General features: G+C 44.2%; 1 protein-coding gene across 1 annotated transcript; it reads left to right on the top strand.

Moving 5' to 3' along the window:
- Positions 1 to 894: 894 nt before the first annotated feature.
- On the top strand, positions 895 to 15,848 carry OCIAD2 (OCIA domain containing 2). Its single transcript, XM_047719258.1, has 7 exons — positions 895 to 1,059; positions 2,798 to 2,926; positions 7,242 to 7,338; positions 8,669 to 8,722; positions 11,925 to 11,972; positions 12,940 to 13,057; positions 14,639 to 15,848. Exons 2-7 carry the CDS (start codon positions 2,861 to 2,863, stop codon positions 14,718 to 14,720), a joined length of 465 nt encoding a protein of 154 aa, XP_047575214.1. The 5' UTR covers positions 895 to 1,059; positions 2,798 to 2,860; the 3' UTR covers positions 14,721 to 15,848.
- The last annotated feature ends 1,622 nt before the right edge of the window (positions 15,849 to 17,470 follow it).

Below are 17,470 nucleotides of genomic sequence, written 5' to 3'. Positions count from 1 at the left end.
TGGGGATGGGTGAAATGGTTGAAAGTGGGCAAATAGTACAGCCTTCAGTTATAAATCACAGGCACTTAGTGTACAGCAATGGTGATGATAGTTAATAATATTGCATTGCACACTTGAAAGTTGCTGAGTGAGGGGCGCCTGGGTGGCTCAGTGGGTTAAGCCTCTGCCTTCGGCTCAGGTCATGATCCCGGGGTCCTGGGATCGAGCCCCGCGTCGGGCTCTCTGCTCAGCAGGGAGCTTGCTTCCCTTCCCCTCTCTCTTGTTTTCGGGGTGGTGAGTTCGAGCCCTACCTTGGGTGTAGAGATCACTTAAATAAGTAAGTAAGTAAGTAAGTAAGTAAATAAATAAATAAATAAATAAAAGCTCTTTAAAAAGTTGCTAGATCTTAAAAGTCTTCATCTTCAGGGGGAAAATTTGGGGGGAGGGTATTACTGTATAGTGAAGGATGTTACCTAGAGTTATTGTGGTGATCATTTCACAATGTATACAAATATCTAAGCATTATGTTATACATCTAAAATTAATACAATGATATACGTCAATTATACCTCCATAAAAAACAAACAAGAAAGGCTTGCCTATAAGTGGAAGTAAACACTTGACCTAGGGGCAGCATTCAGTAGATGGTTGTTGCCGGGTTCTTTGGGATGAGAGGAGTTAACAGGTGAACCCCACCGAGAAGGCAGAACCTACTAGGTGTCGGGACTCCGAGTGAGGCGGGAGTCTGCGAGAGCCGGATCTCAGCCTGAGCAGCTGCGGGTGGGCGCTGATGTCACCCCCGCCCCCCCCCCCCCCCCCCCCGAGAAAGGAACCGCAGCGGGGGTGGGGCGCGCTCGCAGAGGGGCGGAGCCAGAGGAGGAAGACGCGACCCCCGCAGCTGCGCAGGAGGCGAGGACCGGGCGGCGGGGAGAGAGGAGCGGGGAGCCGGCGGCCGGGGCGCGGGGACGGCGCCGGCAGGCGGGAGCAGTCCGGCTGCGGCTGCGGTCGCGGGAGGAGGCGGGCTCCGCTGGGCTCGGCGGGCGGCCGGGCGCGGCTGGCTCCGGATCCCTACCTGCGCAGGTGAGCCCGCCCTGGGTGACAGCTGGAGGCATGGCGAGGAGCTGGGGGCGGGGGGTTTAGGGGGGACGGCTCCTCTGCCGCTTTACTGCCGGGGTCCTCAGGGGCGGGGGGAATCCAGAATCGTCCCTGTCAATCCCTCCTGGCCTGGCTCGAGCTCTGGCCCAGGTCCGGCAAGCGTGGGGGGCTCCGGGTCGTGCAGGCGGCCTGAGGCTGGAGATGAGGCGACGCCTGCGGGCTGATGGCCGGCTTCCCTGCCCCGCCACCAGGAAGTGCCGCGACCCCCTCCTCTGTCCCTCGGAGCGCGCGCCGGTCCTCTTCCTGCAGCAGGCCTCCCACCCCCTGCCCTGGTGTCGGCGTTCCTGCCGCCCCAACCACTGAAAAAGTGGAGGGACCCCAAGCCCGACCAGGGCATGGTGGCGGGAGCTGCACTCGGATGGCAAGACCCTCCCAGGAGGCTTGCTCAGATGTGGACCGGGTATTCAGTGGGTGCGAGGGGGCCTGACCACCAGAGCTGAGACATGGTACCTTTGCTCCCTGGTTTGAGGCAGCCGCCTAATGCCTGAGCCAAGATGATCTAATTTGGCTTTAGGTCAGCAAAAACTTCCTGGAGCTCATCAAGAAATAGGTCAATCTGAGGGCAAAGTTGCCCTTTACTGTTCATTGTGGCCATTGTTGGTAGAGGCGGGGGTTGGGAGGGTTCATGATCCACCTGGAAACATGCCCATCATTGCTAAATCACTTTTCTGAGCCATGTGGTACCGATAATGCGTTTTCTCCTTTGGGAACCCGCCCCCCGCCTTATCAACTATTCCTTCTCAGTCATTTCTTTAGCCTGTTTTGTTTCCTTTTTCTTCCCTTGTTGGTATTCCCTTGGCCTCAAATGTTCACATTTTCCAATACTCTTTGTAGACAACTTTGTTTCTTGCTTTACCTCTCATCTTTTGATAGCTGCTCCCAAATTCCTGTTCCCTGCCTATCCCTAATCTGTAACTCCAGAACCAAATTATCAAATATTCTCATTCCTACTGGCTAATCCCAATGTATGCCCCCACAGGCACCAAATCCCACATTTCCAAACTCAAATTGATCATCGCTATCCGTCCCCAAGGTCTTGGTTCGGGTCTCCTCAGATCCTTGGCTGGACTATTACAGCACCTTCCAAACTGGTCTTCCTGACTCCGAGTCCATCCATCCCTTGAAAATTCAACAGTCTTAGTCTTTGGTGTCTTCAGAACTAACCCGAGAGAATAGTACTTTCTTCCTCTCCTTCCTTAGTACCCTGTATACCCGTGAAGGAGCCCTTTGCATGTTGGATAGCTGCTGACTTGTCTGTCTTCCCCTTTAGACCAGGAGCTCCTTCAACACCCAATTTTTGTCTTCCCCTGGCCTGGCACATAGTAGACACTCAATAAATATTTCTTATAGTTAGTGACCTTGTAACGAATTGAAACCTTTTGTAGGACACAATTTTTAAGTAGTAAAACTGTGCATGGTGTGTCATTTCACTCCAACCTAAATCCTATTTGTCCCCATAGTGAGTTAATTTGTGTGTATTGGTTGGGGAGGAGCATTACAACATGAGTCTGCAGGTGGTTGGAGACTAAGACTAATGACAAAATGAAAGTAAGTTTTCCTTTTGCTGAGCTAATGCTAAGGGTGTTTTTAAGGTTGATCTCAAATTCAGCCATAGTGACTGGATGGTGACCTAGCCAGCATGACTCCCTTCTTCTTTCCTTAGACATCGAGTCAACGAATAAGCTGAGCACATTCAACTAGAAGAGAATCAAAGACTAGAGTCATTATGGCTTCAGTGTCTACTCACGGAAACCAAGATAAAAGCCACCATTTGCCACCACCAAGCAAGCAGGTATATTTTTAATTCGGAAGTCTGCCAACTAAAGAGGACCATCACGTAGGACTTTCCTTAAACCTCATCCTTGAGCAGTCAGTCTTACCGTGTTCAATCTGGCACTTTGCTGGATGGGTTCAGAGACAATGGGATAGGGCAGGAAAGTTTTGTTTTGTTTTGTTTTGTTTTTTTGGCTTCCTTGAAAAAGAGCCTTTTAAAATTTTATTTATAAAATCCTTTCTTTTCTCTTTCCTGTTGAGAATCCAGCCTAACTAACTCTTATGTAGGCTGTCAGTGACTGAAGAAGTTTCCTTTGGCAGAGCAGCTCTCTTAAATGAATCTAACAGAATGATACATCATGCTTGTTTTTACATTTTGTTGCCAAGGCTAACCATACGAAGTGTATATGCTGCTGACAGGTGTTCCTTAACTACTAAAGTAGCATTCAGCTTGAGAACCGTAGCGTTAACAGGGGCACAGCCTTACAAAGGGTGAAGAATGAATATTGTATGTTTCGGGGACACATACATGAAGCAAAAAGAAAGTATTTTGGTGGGTAAATGGAGTTCATGTTCTCTAGCGTCAACTTTTCCAGCTAAAAATGGTTTCATGAAGGAGGGGATGTTTAAGGAGTGAAGTTTAGGAGAGGCAAACAGACAAATGGTATCAAGTCACAAGGAAAATGTAGACGCCCGAGTTGCCTCTGTGAAATAGAGAGCCATGAAACATGTATGGCTATACAAGAAAGGATCACCAGAGCAACTCCGGGGAGACAATGCAGAAGCATCGGTCTTGACAGCAGGACTCACAGCAGCTGTAGTGGTCAGGGTCCCTGACCGCAGATGTGGATATATATGGGTGTGTTTGGGGCAGATGAGGAAGGGAGGCATTCCCTACCTCTGCCGCAGCCACTGGCAGAACCAAGAAGAGATTTTGACACAGGGATAAGGAGTGCTTGCTGAGCAGCTAAGGTAAGTAGAGAGGGGAAACATCTCCTCTCACTGCCATGACTCACCCTGACCTCCATCATCTGTGTGCTGTGCTGTGGGGAATTTTAAAGAAAGAAGATGGAGGTCTACCTACTTGTAGGTAGAACTCTGAAGGCATAGATGCCACAGGGTCCTTCCACCTTATCATCATGCATGTAAAGTGCTTAGCACAGTGCGTGGCTCATGGGAAAGTGCTCAAGAAATGGTGACCATCGTCCACATTGACATCTACTACAAAGAGTCTAAAAAGGAACATTGGCAAAATCAGCAAAGGAAGACTCAAAAGCCAAAGAGTTGCACCTCAAGAAAAACACTAAATATCCAAGTGGTAAATGGCAGAGGTCCTACATAAATAATTCACAAACAAGGAAATACAAGTGTGACTTGTATAGCAAGGAACAAATTAAATAAAATTTGTTTAAAAAAAAATGGATGAACCACCCAGAGATGGATAAAATTATTTTCAAATCACATATCTGGCAAGGGTCTAGTATTCACAATATACAAAGAGCTCTGACAACAACAAAAGGACAGCCCAATTTAAAAAAAAAAAATGGGCAAAGGACTTAAATTAGTATTTCTCCAAGGAAAATATGTGAATGGCCAACAAGCAAATGAATAGATGATCGATGTCATTGGTCATTAGGGAAATGCAAATCAAAACCACAATAAGATACCATTTCACAATCACTAGCATGACCATAATTCAAAACAGAAACAATTTCGTTTATTTACCTTAAATTAACTAAATAAGTTATATTTTTAAAAATTTAATGTGCTAATTTGGAAAGGAACAGAAACAAAAGAGAAAACGAGTAGTGTTGACAAGAATGTGGGAAGACTAGAACTCTCATACTTCGTTGGTGGGATTGTACAATAGTGCAGCTGCTGTGGAAAATAGTCTGGCAGTTCCTCAACAAATTAATCATAAAATTACCATACGGCCCAGCAGAATTGAGAACAGATGTTCAAACAAAGCTCACACATCCACGTTTAGAGCAGCTCTACTCACAACAGCCAAAAGGTAGAAATGACCCAAATACCCATCAGTAGGTGGCTGGATAAACAAAATGTGGTATATCCATACAATGGAATATTCTAGAGCCACAAAAAGGAAATGAATTGCTCACACATGCTCCAACATGGATGAACCATGAAAACATTATGCAAAGGGAGAGAAGACAGCCATGAAAGGAAGCATAATGTATGATAGCACTTATGTATCCATAGAGACTTAAAGCAGATTCATGATTGCCAGGTAGCTAAGGGTTGGGGGTAAGCAGGGAATGAGGAGAGGCTCTTTAATGAGCATGCAATTTCCTCTTAGGGTAACGAGAAACTTCTGGAACTAGACTGGGGTCGTGGCCCTACAGCATTGTGGGTGTCCTTAGTGCGTGTATTGTGTACTTTAAAATGGTTAAAATGATAAATATTAGGTTTTGTGTCTTTTACCACAATGAAAAAGTATGGAGCCACTGTATAACCCAAGATGACAACCGAGGTTAGTTGAGGGATTGCTTCAACATGCGAGGAGAAGGGCATTGGGGCTGAAAAATATGTATATTCTCAAACACATTAGTTACCAGAGAAATGCAGGTAAGAATGAAATAATTGCATTGTACTTAGACTATCAACATTTAGAAAACTAGAGAATGCCAGATGTTCCAAAGTCTGTTCTCTAACCTGCTTCGAATCCAGCTTAACTAGCTCTCAGGCAAGATCTGCAGGCACAGAGGAACATTCAGGAACTGCTGGTGTGAGTCGATACTGATGCAGCCATTGGGGAGAGAAGGCCAGCAAGACTGTGCAATCGGGAATACACATGTCCTCTATTTTACTTCTAGGTATCTATCTCCACATGTTCTCATGGGAGACTGTAAGGAGACGTGCCGGAGAATTAGTCAGCAGTTAGAACAGTAACAGCGGCGAGAACAGTTAGAACGGTGACCTAACAGCAGTTAGATCTTAAGCGCATAGGGCTGAGTTGAAAACATTTTTTGAGTAATGTTAAATATATATAAAACAATGCCATTGGCATAAAAAAGATGTCCGTGCCCGCAACAGTGACCATTGTACAACAATGCATACCAACAAATGAGCCCCATTAAACCCCCGGAATGGCAGTGATGGGTAGAGGAGAAAAGGAACGGAGAATGTAGGCAAGCACGAGTGAATAATACATGTGTGCAAAAGGGGGAGGGTCATAAGTGGTGGGAGTTAGTCCAGATTATAGCGTATTGATAGGATAAAAAGAATACTACAGATCTAGTAAAAAATGATCATGTCAACCATGTCAGTATTTCCACCAGAAATTATGTGCAGACCACTCACAAACGTGTAAAAGAACCTGTTAAGATAGAAAGTAGAGGGGCACCTGGGTGGCTCAGTGGGTTAAGCCTCTGCCTTCAGCTCAGGTCATGATCTCAGGGTCCTGGGATCGAGCCCTGCATTGGGCTCTCTGCTCAGCGGGGAGCCTGCTTCCTCCTCTCTCTCTCTCTGCCTGCCTCTCCACCTACTTATGATCTCTGTCTGTCAAATAAATAAATAAAATCTTAAAAAAAAAAAAAAGAAAGTAGAATAGACAGGGCACCTGGGTGGTCAGTCCTTAAGCGTCTGCCTTCAGCTCAGGGTCCTGGGATGGAGCCCCGCATCGCATCGGGCTCCCTGCTCCGTGGGGAGCTTGCTTCTCCCTCTCCCACTCCCCCTGCTTGTGCTCCCTCTCTCACTGTGTCTCTCTCTGTCAAATAAATAAATAAAATCTTTAAAAAAGAAAGAAAGAAAGTAGAGTAGACAAATAAAAAGCAGTCTGTTGATGAGTTCACAGCCTTAAAATGCAAACAGAAGTAGAAATAGGTGAATCGGAATGCCCAGTCTATAAATAACTATGCAGTCCCCTGCTCTGAGTGGGATCCCAGATACATAAACATCGTGCCTGAGGGGAAATCTCTTCTTCACCCAGGAGGCAATACTGAGTTGGGTCCTAAGGATGCCAGGCAGGCAAGGGGTGCAGGAGCCTTGCAGGGAGAGTGAGCCGCGTGGACAGAGAGGCTGGAGGTTGGAAAGAAACTCGGGTCTCAGCGGTCATTCATTCTGACCAGATATCTGTTCCATGCTTGAGTCAGTGAATCACTCTGCTTCTCCCACTGGGATTCTTTCCTTGCCTAAACCCGTCCAGCATTCCGGGTTGGAAGGTACTGGCTGAGACCGGTCGTGACTGCGGGCAGCCACACAGCACACACGCTGGGTGACCAGAGTCCAGAGTCCGCCCTGCGCTCCTCTAGGGAAAACAGTGCACGTGCTTTGCTCATGATTCCGGTCAACTCACCACACAACTTTCCTTACAGAGTCTGTTGTTTTGTCCGAAATCAAAACTGCACATCCACAGGGGAGAGATTTCGAAGATTATCCGAGAATGTCAAGAAGAAAGTTTCTGGAAGAGAGGTAATTGCTCCCCTCTTAATCTTAGTTAACATTATATTTGCCGCAATAAACAGCCCTCAGTGTCACATTAGAACCATGGTAATGACTCACTTTTGAGCGGGGACTTTGCACTTCCTCCTGCCAGGCCTGCCTTATGTAAGACGAGGGTGTGAATTCACACTGTGCGTTCAAGTCTCTTCCAATTTAAAAAATCCATGATCTGCCATTTGAAAATGTCATGATGGGGGCCTATAGATATAGTCCCAGTGTTTTGCAGCATTGGGATAATGTATACTTTGAAATGTGCATCTTGATTTCTAAGATCAGTCAAGTTCAGTGTCAAAGGATCGGAAAGGAACATTTTAGAACTTGATATTCATTATACATTATTATGATTATTGATTGTGCTCCTAGAAATGCATGGTGTGTGTGTGTGTGTGTGTGTGTGTGTGTGTGTGTGTGTGTGTGTGTGTGTTTTACAGCCAATGAGTCAGTAACTTAAGTGAGCACTAGAAGATTAACATTTGCGTATGACCCACTCATCTACCATCAGGTAGATAGGAATGGGGAAATCGGTTGCTCTTTGATTTTTCTGGGTTGCTAGGAAGAGCTAGATGTTCATCTGTGCTCTCTGCTCTTGGAAGAATTGTTGCATTTTGTTAGAACTAGAAACTGCCTTTGCCAGACTAACTTGCCTGTTTTAAAAATCATAGCTCAACACCACCCATGTTTAACACGAGTATGACCATCTTGTAATCTTCAGAAAACAGACCTCCCCAAATTGTGCAGCAAAGTATCACTCAAGACAAAAAGCTAGGAAGGGTCCTAGATGGGGTATGACGGAGTTTATAGTGTTTTTTTAACTTTTATATAGGATTAAAAATTTCCAAAGCCACAGCTCAAAGCAAACTCCCCAGTTCAACGGCTAAGTGGGCACACACGCCAGGATGCCTTTGTCATAGGTCGTGCTCTGAATCTGGTGCACGGGGCGGGGGCACTCTGTAAAAGCAGATGGCAGGGAGGGAGTAGCATGGATAGTTTTATCCCCTTCATGCTGGGCTTCAGGTTGAGGGACTGGGGCAGATCTCAAGAAAACTCTGCCTGCGGCGTTTAATAAATATTTGTTGAATAACTGAAATAACAAATGACTGAAAACACGTTGCCCAGCATATTACATAGAACACGGGGTATGGTACATAAACAATGCATTCTGGTACACTGAAAAGAAAAAACAAAACTCGTTGCCCAGGTAAATAAGAGGAAAAAAAATCCCAGACTAATTTCCCATGACTTTCTGGATGGGGTGCCAAGCTTGGAAATAGCAATAACGAAAGACACTTTTCTTTTACAGCTTTGCCTTTTTCTCTTGTGAGCATGCTCGCCACCCAAGGACTAGTCCACCAAGGTAAGATTCTAGATCTATTGAACAATTAAACTTAAGAAATCCCAGTTTTCCCTGGCCCTCCTGGCAGCTTTTTGGCACTTGGCCTTTGTTTTTTGGTGAGGGATTTATTTATGCTGGTCTTTGCTAATTTTCAGACTAAGTACCCCCCTCTCCCGAAGATGTCCTCATCTCCAGGCTGAGTGTCTATAGTAGGTTATGTGGCAAAGGGAAATTAAGGTTGCAAGTGGTCATCAGCTGACCTTAAAATAGAGAGATCATTCTGGATTATCTGGATGGGCCTGGTGTCATCAAAAGGTTCATGAAAAATGCAGGAGTGGATCAGAAGGCGGAGCAGAGGGATGGCAGCAGGAGAAGGGCTCGGGTCAACAGCACTGGCTGTGGAGACGGAGGCGGGGCCCATGAGCCCGGATGTGGCTCCCTCTAGAAGCTGGAAAGGCAAGAGACCCTCGAGCCTCCGGGAAGAAGGCAGTTCTGCCAATACCTTGACGTTAGCTCAGGACTATGGTCTGAATTCACATGGTGAACTCTTTAACACCCCATGCAGTGGTATTAGGGGATGGGGTCTTTAGCGGGGAGGTAGAGCGCCATGAAGGGGGTTAGTGACCTTGGAAAAGAGATCCCACAGAGCTCCCTAGCTCCTGCCATCACCTGATGAAACAGCAAGAAGTCTGCGACCCCAAAGTGGACCCTCACCCAACCATGCTGGCACCTGACCTTGGACTTCAGCTTCCAGAACTGAGAAATGAGTTTCTGTTGTTTATAACCCCTCCTCCCAAGTCTGCCATCTTTTGGTATGGGCACCCCAATGGACTGAGTCACCTAGGGAGACCCGTTTTGAGCTTCTGACCTCCAGTACTGTAAAGGAACAAATTTGTGTTGCTTTAAACCACTAAGTTTGTGGTAACTGGTTCAGAGCCCAGGAAACCAATGCCGTGCCTTTCTGTGCGCAGGAGTCCCTGTGTTTTCCTCGGGCTCTGCTACGGTTAGACAGAGTGTCTCCTTCAGAAGTGGGTTCCAGAGAGGAGATATGTGGCATGGAACTCCACCTGCGTGCTGGCACCCTGTCCAATCTGAACAACAGATCCAGAAACTAGGAGCGTCCAGTATCTCCCCAGAGACCCTCTCCCTGACTCTTAGAATTTTCCACATTTCCCATCTAACTCTCTTCTTTCTTCTTATTTCCATCTACGAGAGCACCTTTAGGCCTTGCTTGGGCCCCAGACAACAAGAAGGCATTTGACTTTGTTGAAGCTGTACTGAACACTATACTGAACACTGCTGATCACCAGGACCTTAAAAAGAGTATTATACCCAGCAAACATGAGAGAAAATGTTCTAGTTCTTTCTGGGTTCTCAAAGACCATATATGCCATGCATCTAGGAGAATCCCATCTCACTCAGTGTTACTCTTGTCTTTAAAGTTGATTTATTAAATATGATTTCATTTTTTTAAAGATTTATTATTTATTTTAGAGAAAGAGATCACAAGTAGGGAGATGGGCAGAGGGAGAGGGAGAGACATCCTCAAGGAGACTCCACACTGAGCACTGAGCCTGACATGGAGTTTGATTCCAGGACCCTGAGATCATGACCTGAGCAGAAGGCAGAGGCTTAAACCACTGAGCCACCCAGGCACCCTGTCAGACCATTTCTAACAACAAAAAAATATGGCCACAATATCTATATTATGTTTTATAGACACTAAATTGCTTAAAATCTGCAGTCTCCCACATGTGTGCAAATATACTTTTCCAGGTTTGTGTATTAGTTTTCTGTGGCTGCTGTAATAAATTACCACAAGCATAGTGGCTTAAAGCGATACAAATTTATTCTCTCAAGTTTCGGAGGTCGGAAATCCAAAACAGATCTTGGTGGGCAGAAATCAAAGTGCCAGCAATGCTAGCTTCCTTGGTACTCAGGAGAGGTTGGTCTGGGCCTTCCTTTCCCTTTTCAGCTTCTGGAGACCACCTACAATCCCTGGCTCATGGCCCTTTCCTCTGTCTGCAAAGCCAGCAACGCTGAGGCAAGTTCTTGTCATCCTGCCATCTGTCTGGTTTGTCTCTGAATCCCTCTTCCACATTCAAGATGATTACATCTTGATTACATCGGGTCCACCCAAATGATCCAGGATAATCTTCCTATTTTAAAGTTATCTGGGGACACCTGGGTGGCTCAGTTGGTTGGGTGTCTGCCTTCGGCTTGGGTCATGATCCCAGAGTCCTGGGATCAAGTCCTGCTCAGCGGGGAGCCTGCTTCTCCCTCTGCCTGCTGCTCCTTCTGCTTGTGCTCTCTCTCTCTCTGACAAATAAATAAAATCTTAAAAAAATAAATAAATAAAAATGAAATTATATGATTAGCAAACTTAACTCCATTTTCTTCATAGTTTTCAGGGATTCGAATGTGGACATGTTTAGGAGACCATAACTCTGCCTACCACAAATTTTAATGTTTTCATGTAAAAATTATGATCAATAGGCTATGAATCTCTAAACTGAGACTTTGTGTTCAGTTACTTAAAAGGAGGAGGAGGCGATGCCTAATTGCTTGGAACTAAGTTGTTAGTTCTGCCTTTGCCTTGATAGCTTTTTTTTTTTTTTTTAAGATTTTATTTTTTAGGAATTTCCACACCCTGCATGGGGCTCAAACTTAAAACCCTGAGATCAAGAGTTGCATGCTCCATGGACTGTGCCAACCAGGAGCCCCGCCTTGATATCTTTATTTATTTATTAAAATTTTATTTATTTAGAGAGAGACTGCGTGACTGTGAGAGAGCACGAGCTGGTGGGGGGCAGGGGAGGGCAGTGGGCAATGGAGAGAATCCCAAGCCGACTCTGCTGAGCAGGGAGCCTGACATGGGCCTTGATCTCACGACCCTGAGCTCATGACCTGAACAGAAACCAAAAGGCAGCCTGTAGCCAGCAGAGCCCCCCTGCCCGCCCCCACCTTGGTATCTTTAAATCACTCTTGAATTTTCTGTTTCATATTCTTTTCCTACACATTTTGGCAAGCCAGTACATGCTACTCACCAACAAAGGTGATTTGAGAGTTAAGCTCCATCAAGGACTGACTTTTAACTCTTTAAAAACCTTCTCTTTAGATTGAGAATCTGTGCGTATCTTAAACATTGACGTTTTCTTTATACTTTATAAATCTGAATAAGTTATAAAATGAAATAATAATGTATTTCTGTATTGTTCCTTAGGTTATTTAGCATCTAACCCAAGATTTGGATCATTGCCCAAAGTTGCACGTAAGTTATAGAAGTTAAAAAAAACTAAATTCTTTTTTTTTTTGAAGGATGTTTATAGCAACTGGATATATGGATTTTCAGGCCAACCAAATTGCATGTATTGACACTCTAAAAAATCGGTCTCCATGTTTTTGTCTCTTTGCACTTCTTAGTTCCTGCAGCACTTTCTGGTATAAGGCTGGGCAGTAGGGACCCCACCTTCGACAGGCCTCTTTAAAGCCTGGACCAAAGAGAGACCAACAACAGAGCCTCTGAATGATAGAGCCGTTAAGGTTTTGAATTTTCTCCTTTTGGCCAGCTTTTTCAAAATATTTTGTATGACGGACCTAGCCAATGAATACTTTTCAGAAAGCAGGGACTTTCTAATACTACATTAACCACAAACGTGGGGGGTCGTCTTATTCGAATAACTCATTATACATAGACCCGTTAGGTACAAAGAGAATGCAGTCCAGTGTATGGGCTGAAACCCCATTCCCAGCAAGAAGAGCAGGTTGGGTGTTTCTCCCTGGGAGGTTCCCTCTGCCTCGTGACCGCTCCTCCTGGCCAGCAAGATGGGTCGTGGCTCCCCTTTCTCTAACCCATTGAGAGACTTAAGGGGATTTCCTGCCAAGGAATTTGGAAGCTACCTATAGCCACAACCCAAACCCCATCCCTTCCTTCTGTGGTGGCCTCAGACATTCATTTGCCCACTGGGCCTCCCTCTGGCTGCCAGTGTCTGAGACAGCACCTTCTCTTCCTCTATCCCGGCCCTTCTACCACCAGCTCAAAACTGAGGAGATCAGAAAGTCTCCATTTCCCAATCCTGCTCTTTAATAGGGAGATTCACTGGCAGAGATTTTGTTTGTTGATTTATCGTGGTACTTTTCACGTAAAAATTACTATGGTTCATGTAGAAAGTTCTAGAAGATAATTAATGGAGGAGATTCTGAACTTTTAAATGATCTGTCCTAACCTGCTTTTACAGTTGCAGGTGTCTTGGGATTTGCCCTTGGAAAGGCGTCATACATACGAGTATGCCAGAGTAAATTCCATTCCTTTGAAGACCAGCTACGTGGGGCTGGTTTTGGTCCAGGGCATAACAGGTTTGTAACTTTTTAAAAAAATGTTATTCAGTTCTTATTTTTAATTCCAGTACAGTTAACATACAGTGTTCTGTTAGTTCCGGGTGTGCAATCTAGTGATGGTTGGCGTTCGTCATGATAAGTGTCCTCTTACTCCCCATTCCCTGTTTCACCCATCCCACCACCGACCTCCCCTCTGGTGACCATCTGTTTGTTCTCTAGAGCTAAGAGTGTTTCTTGGTTTGTCTCTCTCTCTCTCTCTCTCTCTCCTTTTCCTTTTGTTCATTTGTTTTGTTTCTTAAATTCCACATATGGGTGAAATCATATGGTCTGTCTTTCTCTGAGTGACTTGCTTTGCTCAGCATAATACGCTCTCACTCCATCCATGTTGTTGCAACAGGTTTGTGACCTTTTTGATTGAGGGATTGTAAAGGAAGGACTGATAACAAGTTAAACGAAGGCCCTTTCACCACTTATAATATTAAACAATTATCTAAGTATCCATATATTGGGGAAAAAACCTCTTTAACTCTCCATTTTTGAGTTGTTGCTATTCAATTTCAATAATAATTATTTATTACTCAACTTACTCAAATAATTACCTATTTCATTTGCTCAACATTTCATGAGCACCTACTACATTCAAGGCAATGTGCAGTAGAAAGAATGCCTTCATCAGCAGACATGGCTTCTACCATCACAGGGCCACACACAACGGGAACAGGTTTCTCTGCTGCAGGACTTCTCAGAACCCTTCTAAGTTAATGTGTATCATGATTCCTATTCAGAGGTATGAGCTCCATTAAGGACACATAAGGTGTCCTTAAGTCCAGAGCCCTGGACTTAACGACATTCCCTCTGCATTTCGAGTACCTGTTTGAAACCAGTTCTACCACTTACAAAGCTGGCTAACCTTGGACAAGCTTCTCACACTCTCTCATCTTCAGTTTTCTCCTCTGTAGAAAATGGTGATCAGAACTGTTTTCATGACATGTTGTAAGGAATAGAAATGATTATTTAGGACAGTAAGTGCTCAGTGTATAATAGCTATTTAGAAATAGCTATATATTTAGAGCTCTCTCTATATAGCTATATATAGAGAGAATATTTATAGGACTAGTGGTGGGGACACATTTCTCCAAAGACCCTCACTTGTCACAGTGGATTCTATTCTAGAGGCAACATGGAAACAATGGACATGAAGATCGTTATTGGCCCTTTTGGGGGGATGAAATTCTGGGAGTCTCTCACCAAGAAACAGCTCCTGTTTTTCCTTTAAAAAATTAGACTTGTGAACTTTAATGTAGACGATGTCTCTTAGGGGATACCTGGGTAGCTCAGTTGGTTAAGCATCCGACTCGATTTCGGCTCAGATCATGATCTAGGGGTCATGGGATCAAGTCCCGCACTGGCCTCATGCACTGCATGGAGTCTGCTTGAGATTCTCTCCCTCCCTCTCCCTCTGCCCTTTCCCCACCGCTCGAGCTCTCTCTCTGTCTCAAAAGAAAAGAAAGACAAAAAGAAAAGTCTCTCGGCAATGTTGTCTTAAGACTAGACCTTCCAGTGTCAAAGCACAAACTTCTGTTTTTGCCTCCATTCTAGGCACTGCCTGCTCACCTGTGAGGAATGCAAAATTAAGCACGGATTACATGAGAAGGGAAGTTCGCAGCCTTCGGCTTCCTAAACTTCTATCTATGGCTTTTGATGTTTCTCAAACCTCTGAATTTGTACACATTTAAAATTTCCAGTGTACTTTAAAATAATATATGTAGAGTGGAACAGAAACATTGTGATTTCTCGCACTCTTTTGAAATGCTTTCTGGGGAAGATTCCCAGTTGATTTGAGCAGTATGTGTTTGTCTATTTGAGAACATGCCCCGAGCACTCACACACCGAAAAAGAAATTATGTGGCACTCAGTAACTTGCATACAGCTAAGTTAAAAGATCTTAGAGTCTTCTCTCATCCAATCTTTCAGTCCGCATTTGTTCAGGGTTTTAAGATCTCTGGTAGAGGATGAGAATGAGTGTTGAGGAACTTGGGAAGTCATGCCCCACCCAAAACCAATGTATATAGAGGTAGAAACAAAGGGCACGGAAGTGTGTGTCTTACAGGCTTGAGAAGTGCTTTCTAAAATGGAGGGACCAAGATTTTTAATTTAATAAAAAAATATCTCCCTTGAAAGAGTCAGAATCTGAACCTGCTGTCCTTTCAGTGATCCAGGTCACTTCATGCCTGGTCAGTGGTGAAGTTTCGAAAAGCTTTACGTTACTTTACATTACGTTACGTTACTTTACATTACGAAAAATCTTTAGGTCACTTGTTTAGCTAACGGGCTCATGCTCACGGTCAACACTAGAGAACAACGTTCTTCTGTATACTGCTAGTGGCCTGTATATAAGTACATACGACTTTCCAAACTGCCTCTCCTCTCCCAAGGAACAGTTTGTTTATGGCAACAATCACTGGAAGAATTAATTCATGGAATGATAAACTTTAGAGCTTAGAAGCAGCCAATCCAGCCAATAGGTGGATTCCTATCCTCCTACCAGATTTTTTGCATGAAAAAAACGACCAACCAACCAACCTCTTCCAATGGGGACCTTGTGTTTTATGGCAAGTTGTCTGAGCCCTACATAAAAATTTCCCTTGCATCTTTGCATTTTCTCGGGAAAATGCTTTATGTATGTGTTACCATTTATATATTGGGCATGTGTGTGAGTGTGTGAGTGTGTGTACATGTTTGTATTTTACTTAATACATCTTAAAACCCATACCATGGAGGTAAAAAGGGAAATCTCATCAGAAGTTAAGAATTGATATAAAATATTTTATTTTAAATATCAAAAATATTTGGGAGTTTTTGTTTTTACATGAACTTAAGTGTCTGAAATGGAGTGATTTTGACTTTGCCTCCTGGCTGATTACATGGCGTGGTCTTTCAGTAAAGAAAGTGCTGTTTCTGTCCATCCGAGCACAGAGCCAACATCCTAGCTTCACCTATGCACTTAAACTCCTGGTTTCGACAACTAGCAATTTGACTCTTTGTTCTCTCAGTGACTGGCAACAATTCAGAATGAGACACATTTATTTCCTGCGTGCCAGAAACTGATTTCCCAGGGATCACAACATCTTCACATCGCTAAGCACAGAGAGTGAATGTTGAAATCAGTCTTGGAGTACTGGGAAAAAAAAAAAAAATTATTGGTGAAAGGGCCCATTGTTTTCACAGCTGACATCTTCATCACTCTTCTGAATCCATTTGGATTTATGATTTGGGCTCTCTGCTTTTCCCAGGCAGGTAACTTATTCACTGAAACAGTTTATCACAGTGATCTTTCCTTTCACAGTGTGAAAGGAAATCAATAAAGAAAAAACTGGAAGGTTACTGAAGAAATCTCAAAATTTTTGCGCATTATCTATCATTTATGTTAGGAAGCACGTGTCTGAGGCAGAATGTCTGTTTCTTGTAGGAGGATGTGTCCAAGGAGTGGCATTTGTCTTTCAGCATTTAGAAATTATCAACACTCATCAGCACCCTGGTCATTAGCTTGTGAAAGCAGCACTTTCATGATTTAAAATATATATATATACTGTATATAATACTTATATATTTTTAAAAATTCTCACTTCGCAAAGACATTCTCAGGGGCAACTGGGTGGCTCAGTCGGTTAGACATCTGCCTTCAGCTCAGGTCATGTTCTCAGTGTCCTGGGATCCAGCCCCACATTGGACTCCCTGCTCAGCAGGGAGTCTGCTTCTCTGTCTCCCTCTGCCTCTCCGCCTACTTCTCCGTCTGTCAAATAAATAACATCTTTTAAAAAAATTATATTCTCAAAAAAATTATATTATCTTCCCTTGCTGTCAGAATAGATGACTTGTCTATTTTCTGCTAATATTATGAAAGTAAAAAAATTTATCTTGAGTGACTTGATTCATAAAAATGTCAGGTAGAGAATTTTCTTGATATTCAAATAATGCAATCTGTTAACTGACAAAATTTCTCCACTTTATTTTTTAAGATTTTGTTTGTCAGAGAGAGAGAGAGAGCACAAGCAGGGGGAGTGGCAGGCAGAGGGAGAAGCAGGCTCCCTGTTGGGCAAGGAACCCGGTAGGCAGGACTCGATCCCAGGACCCTGGCTGGGGTCATGACCTGAGCTGAACGCAGATGCTTAACCGACTGAGCCACCCAGGTATCCCAGATTTTTCCACCTTAGAACTCAACTGCAGAATTCTATTTCATTGACATTGAAAGTTTGCAGAGATTTCAGTGACTAACCCAGAGGCAGTAAAGCCCAGGCCCAGAGAACAGAACTGGGTGAATATGGGCGGGGGTGGGGGGCAATGCCAAACACTGGTATAGCATTCACTTCCCACACACACAAATATGTGGGCCCACTGTTGCCAAATCTTCCAGCTTTTGAAAACAAATAA

This window comes from Lutra lutra, chromosome 2 (assembly GCF_902655055.1).
Source record: "Lutra lutra chromosome 2, mLutLut1.2, whole genome shotgun sequence".
In the NCBI taxonomy this organism is placed as follows: Eukaryota; Metazoa; Chordata; class Mammalia; order Carnivora; family Mustelidae; genus Lutra; species Lutra lutra.
The sequence above is the reverse complement of the archived record's forward strand: the minus strand, read 5'-3'. Positions and strand labels throughout refer to the sequence as shown.

Bases quoted from the DNA above. Each gene is read 5' to 3' on its own strand.
- OCIAD2 (XM_047719258.1), top strand. From the start codon at position 2,861: ATGGCTTCAGTGTCTACTCACGGAAACCAAGATAAAAGCCACCATTTG. The intron at 2,927-7,241 runs GTATATTTTTAA...CTTTCCTTACAG, and splicing joins TGCCACCACCAAGCAAGCAG to AGTCTGTTGTTTTGTCCGAA. The intron at 11,973-12,939 runs GTAAGTTATAGA...CTGCTTTTACAG, and splicing joins ATCATTGCCCAAAGTTGCAC to TTGCAGGTGTCTTGGGATTT.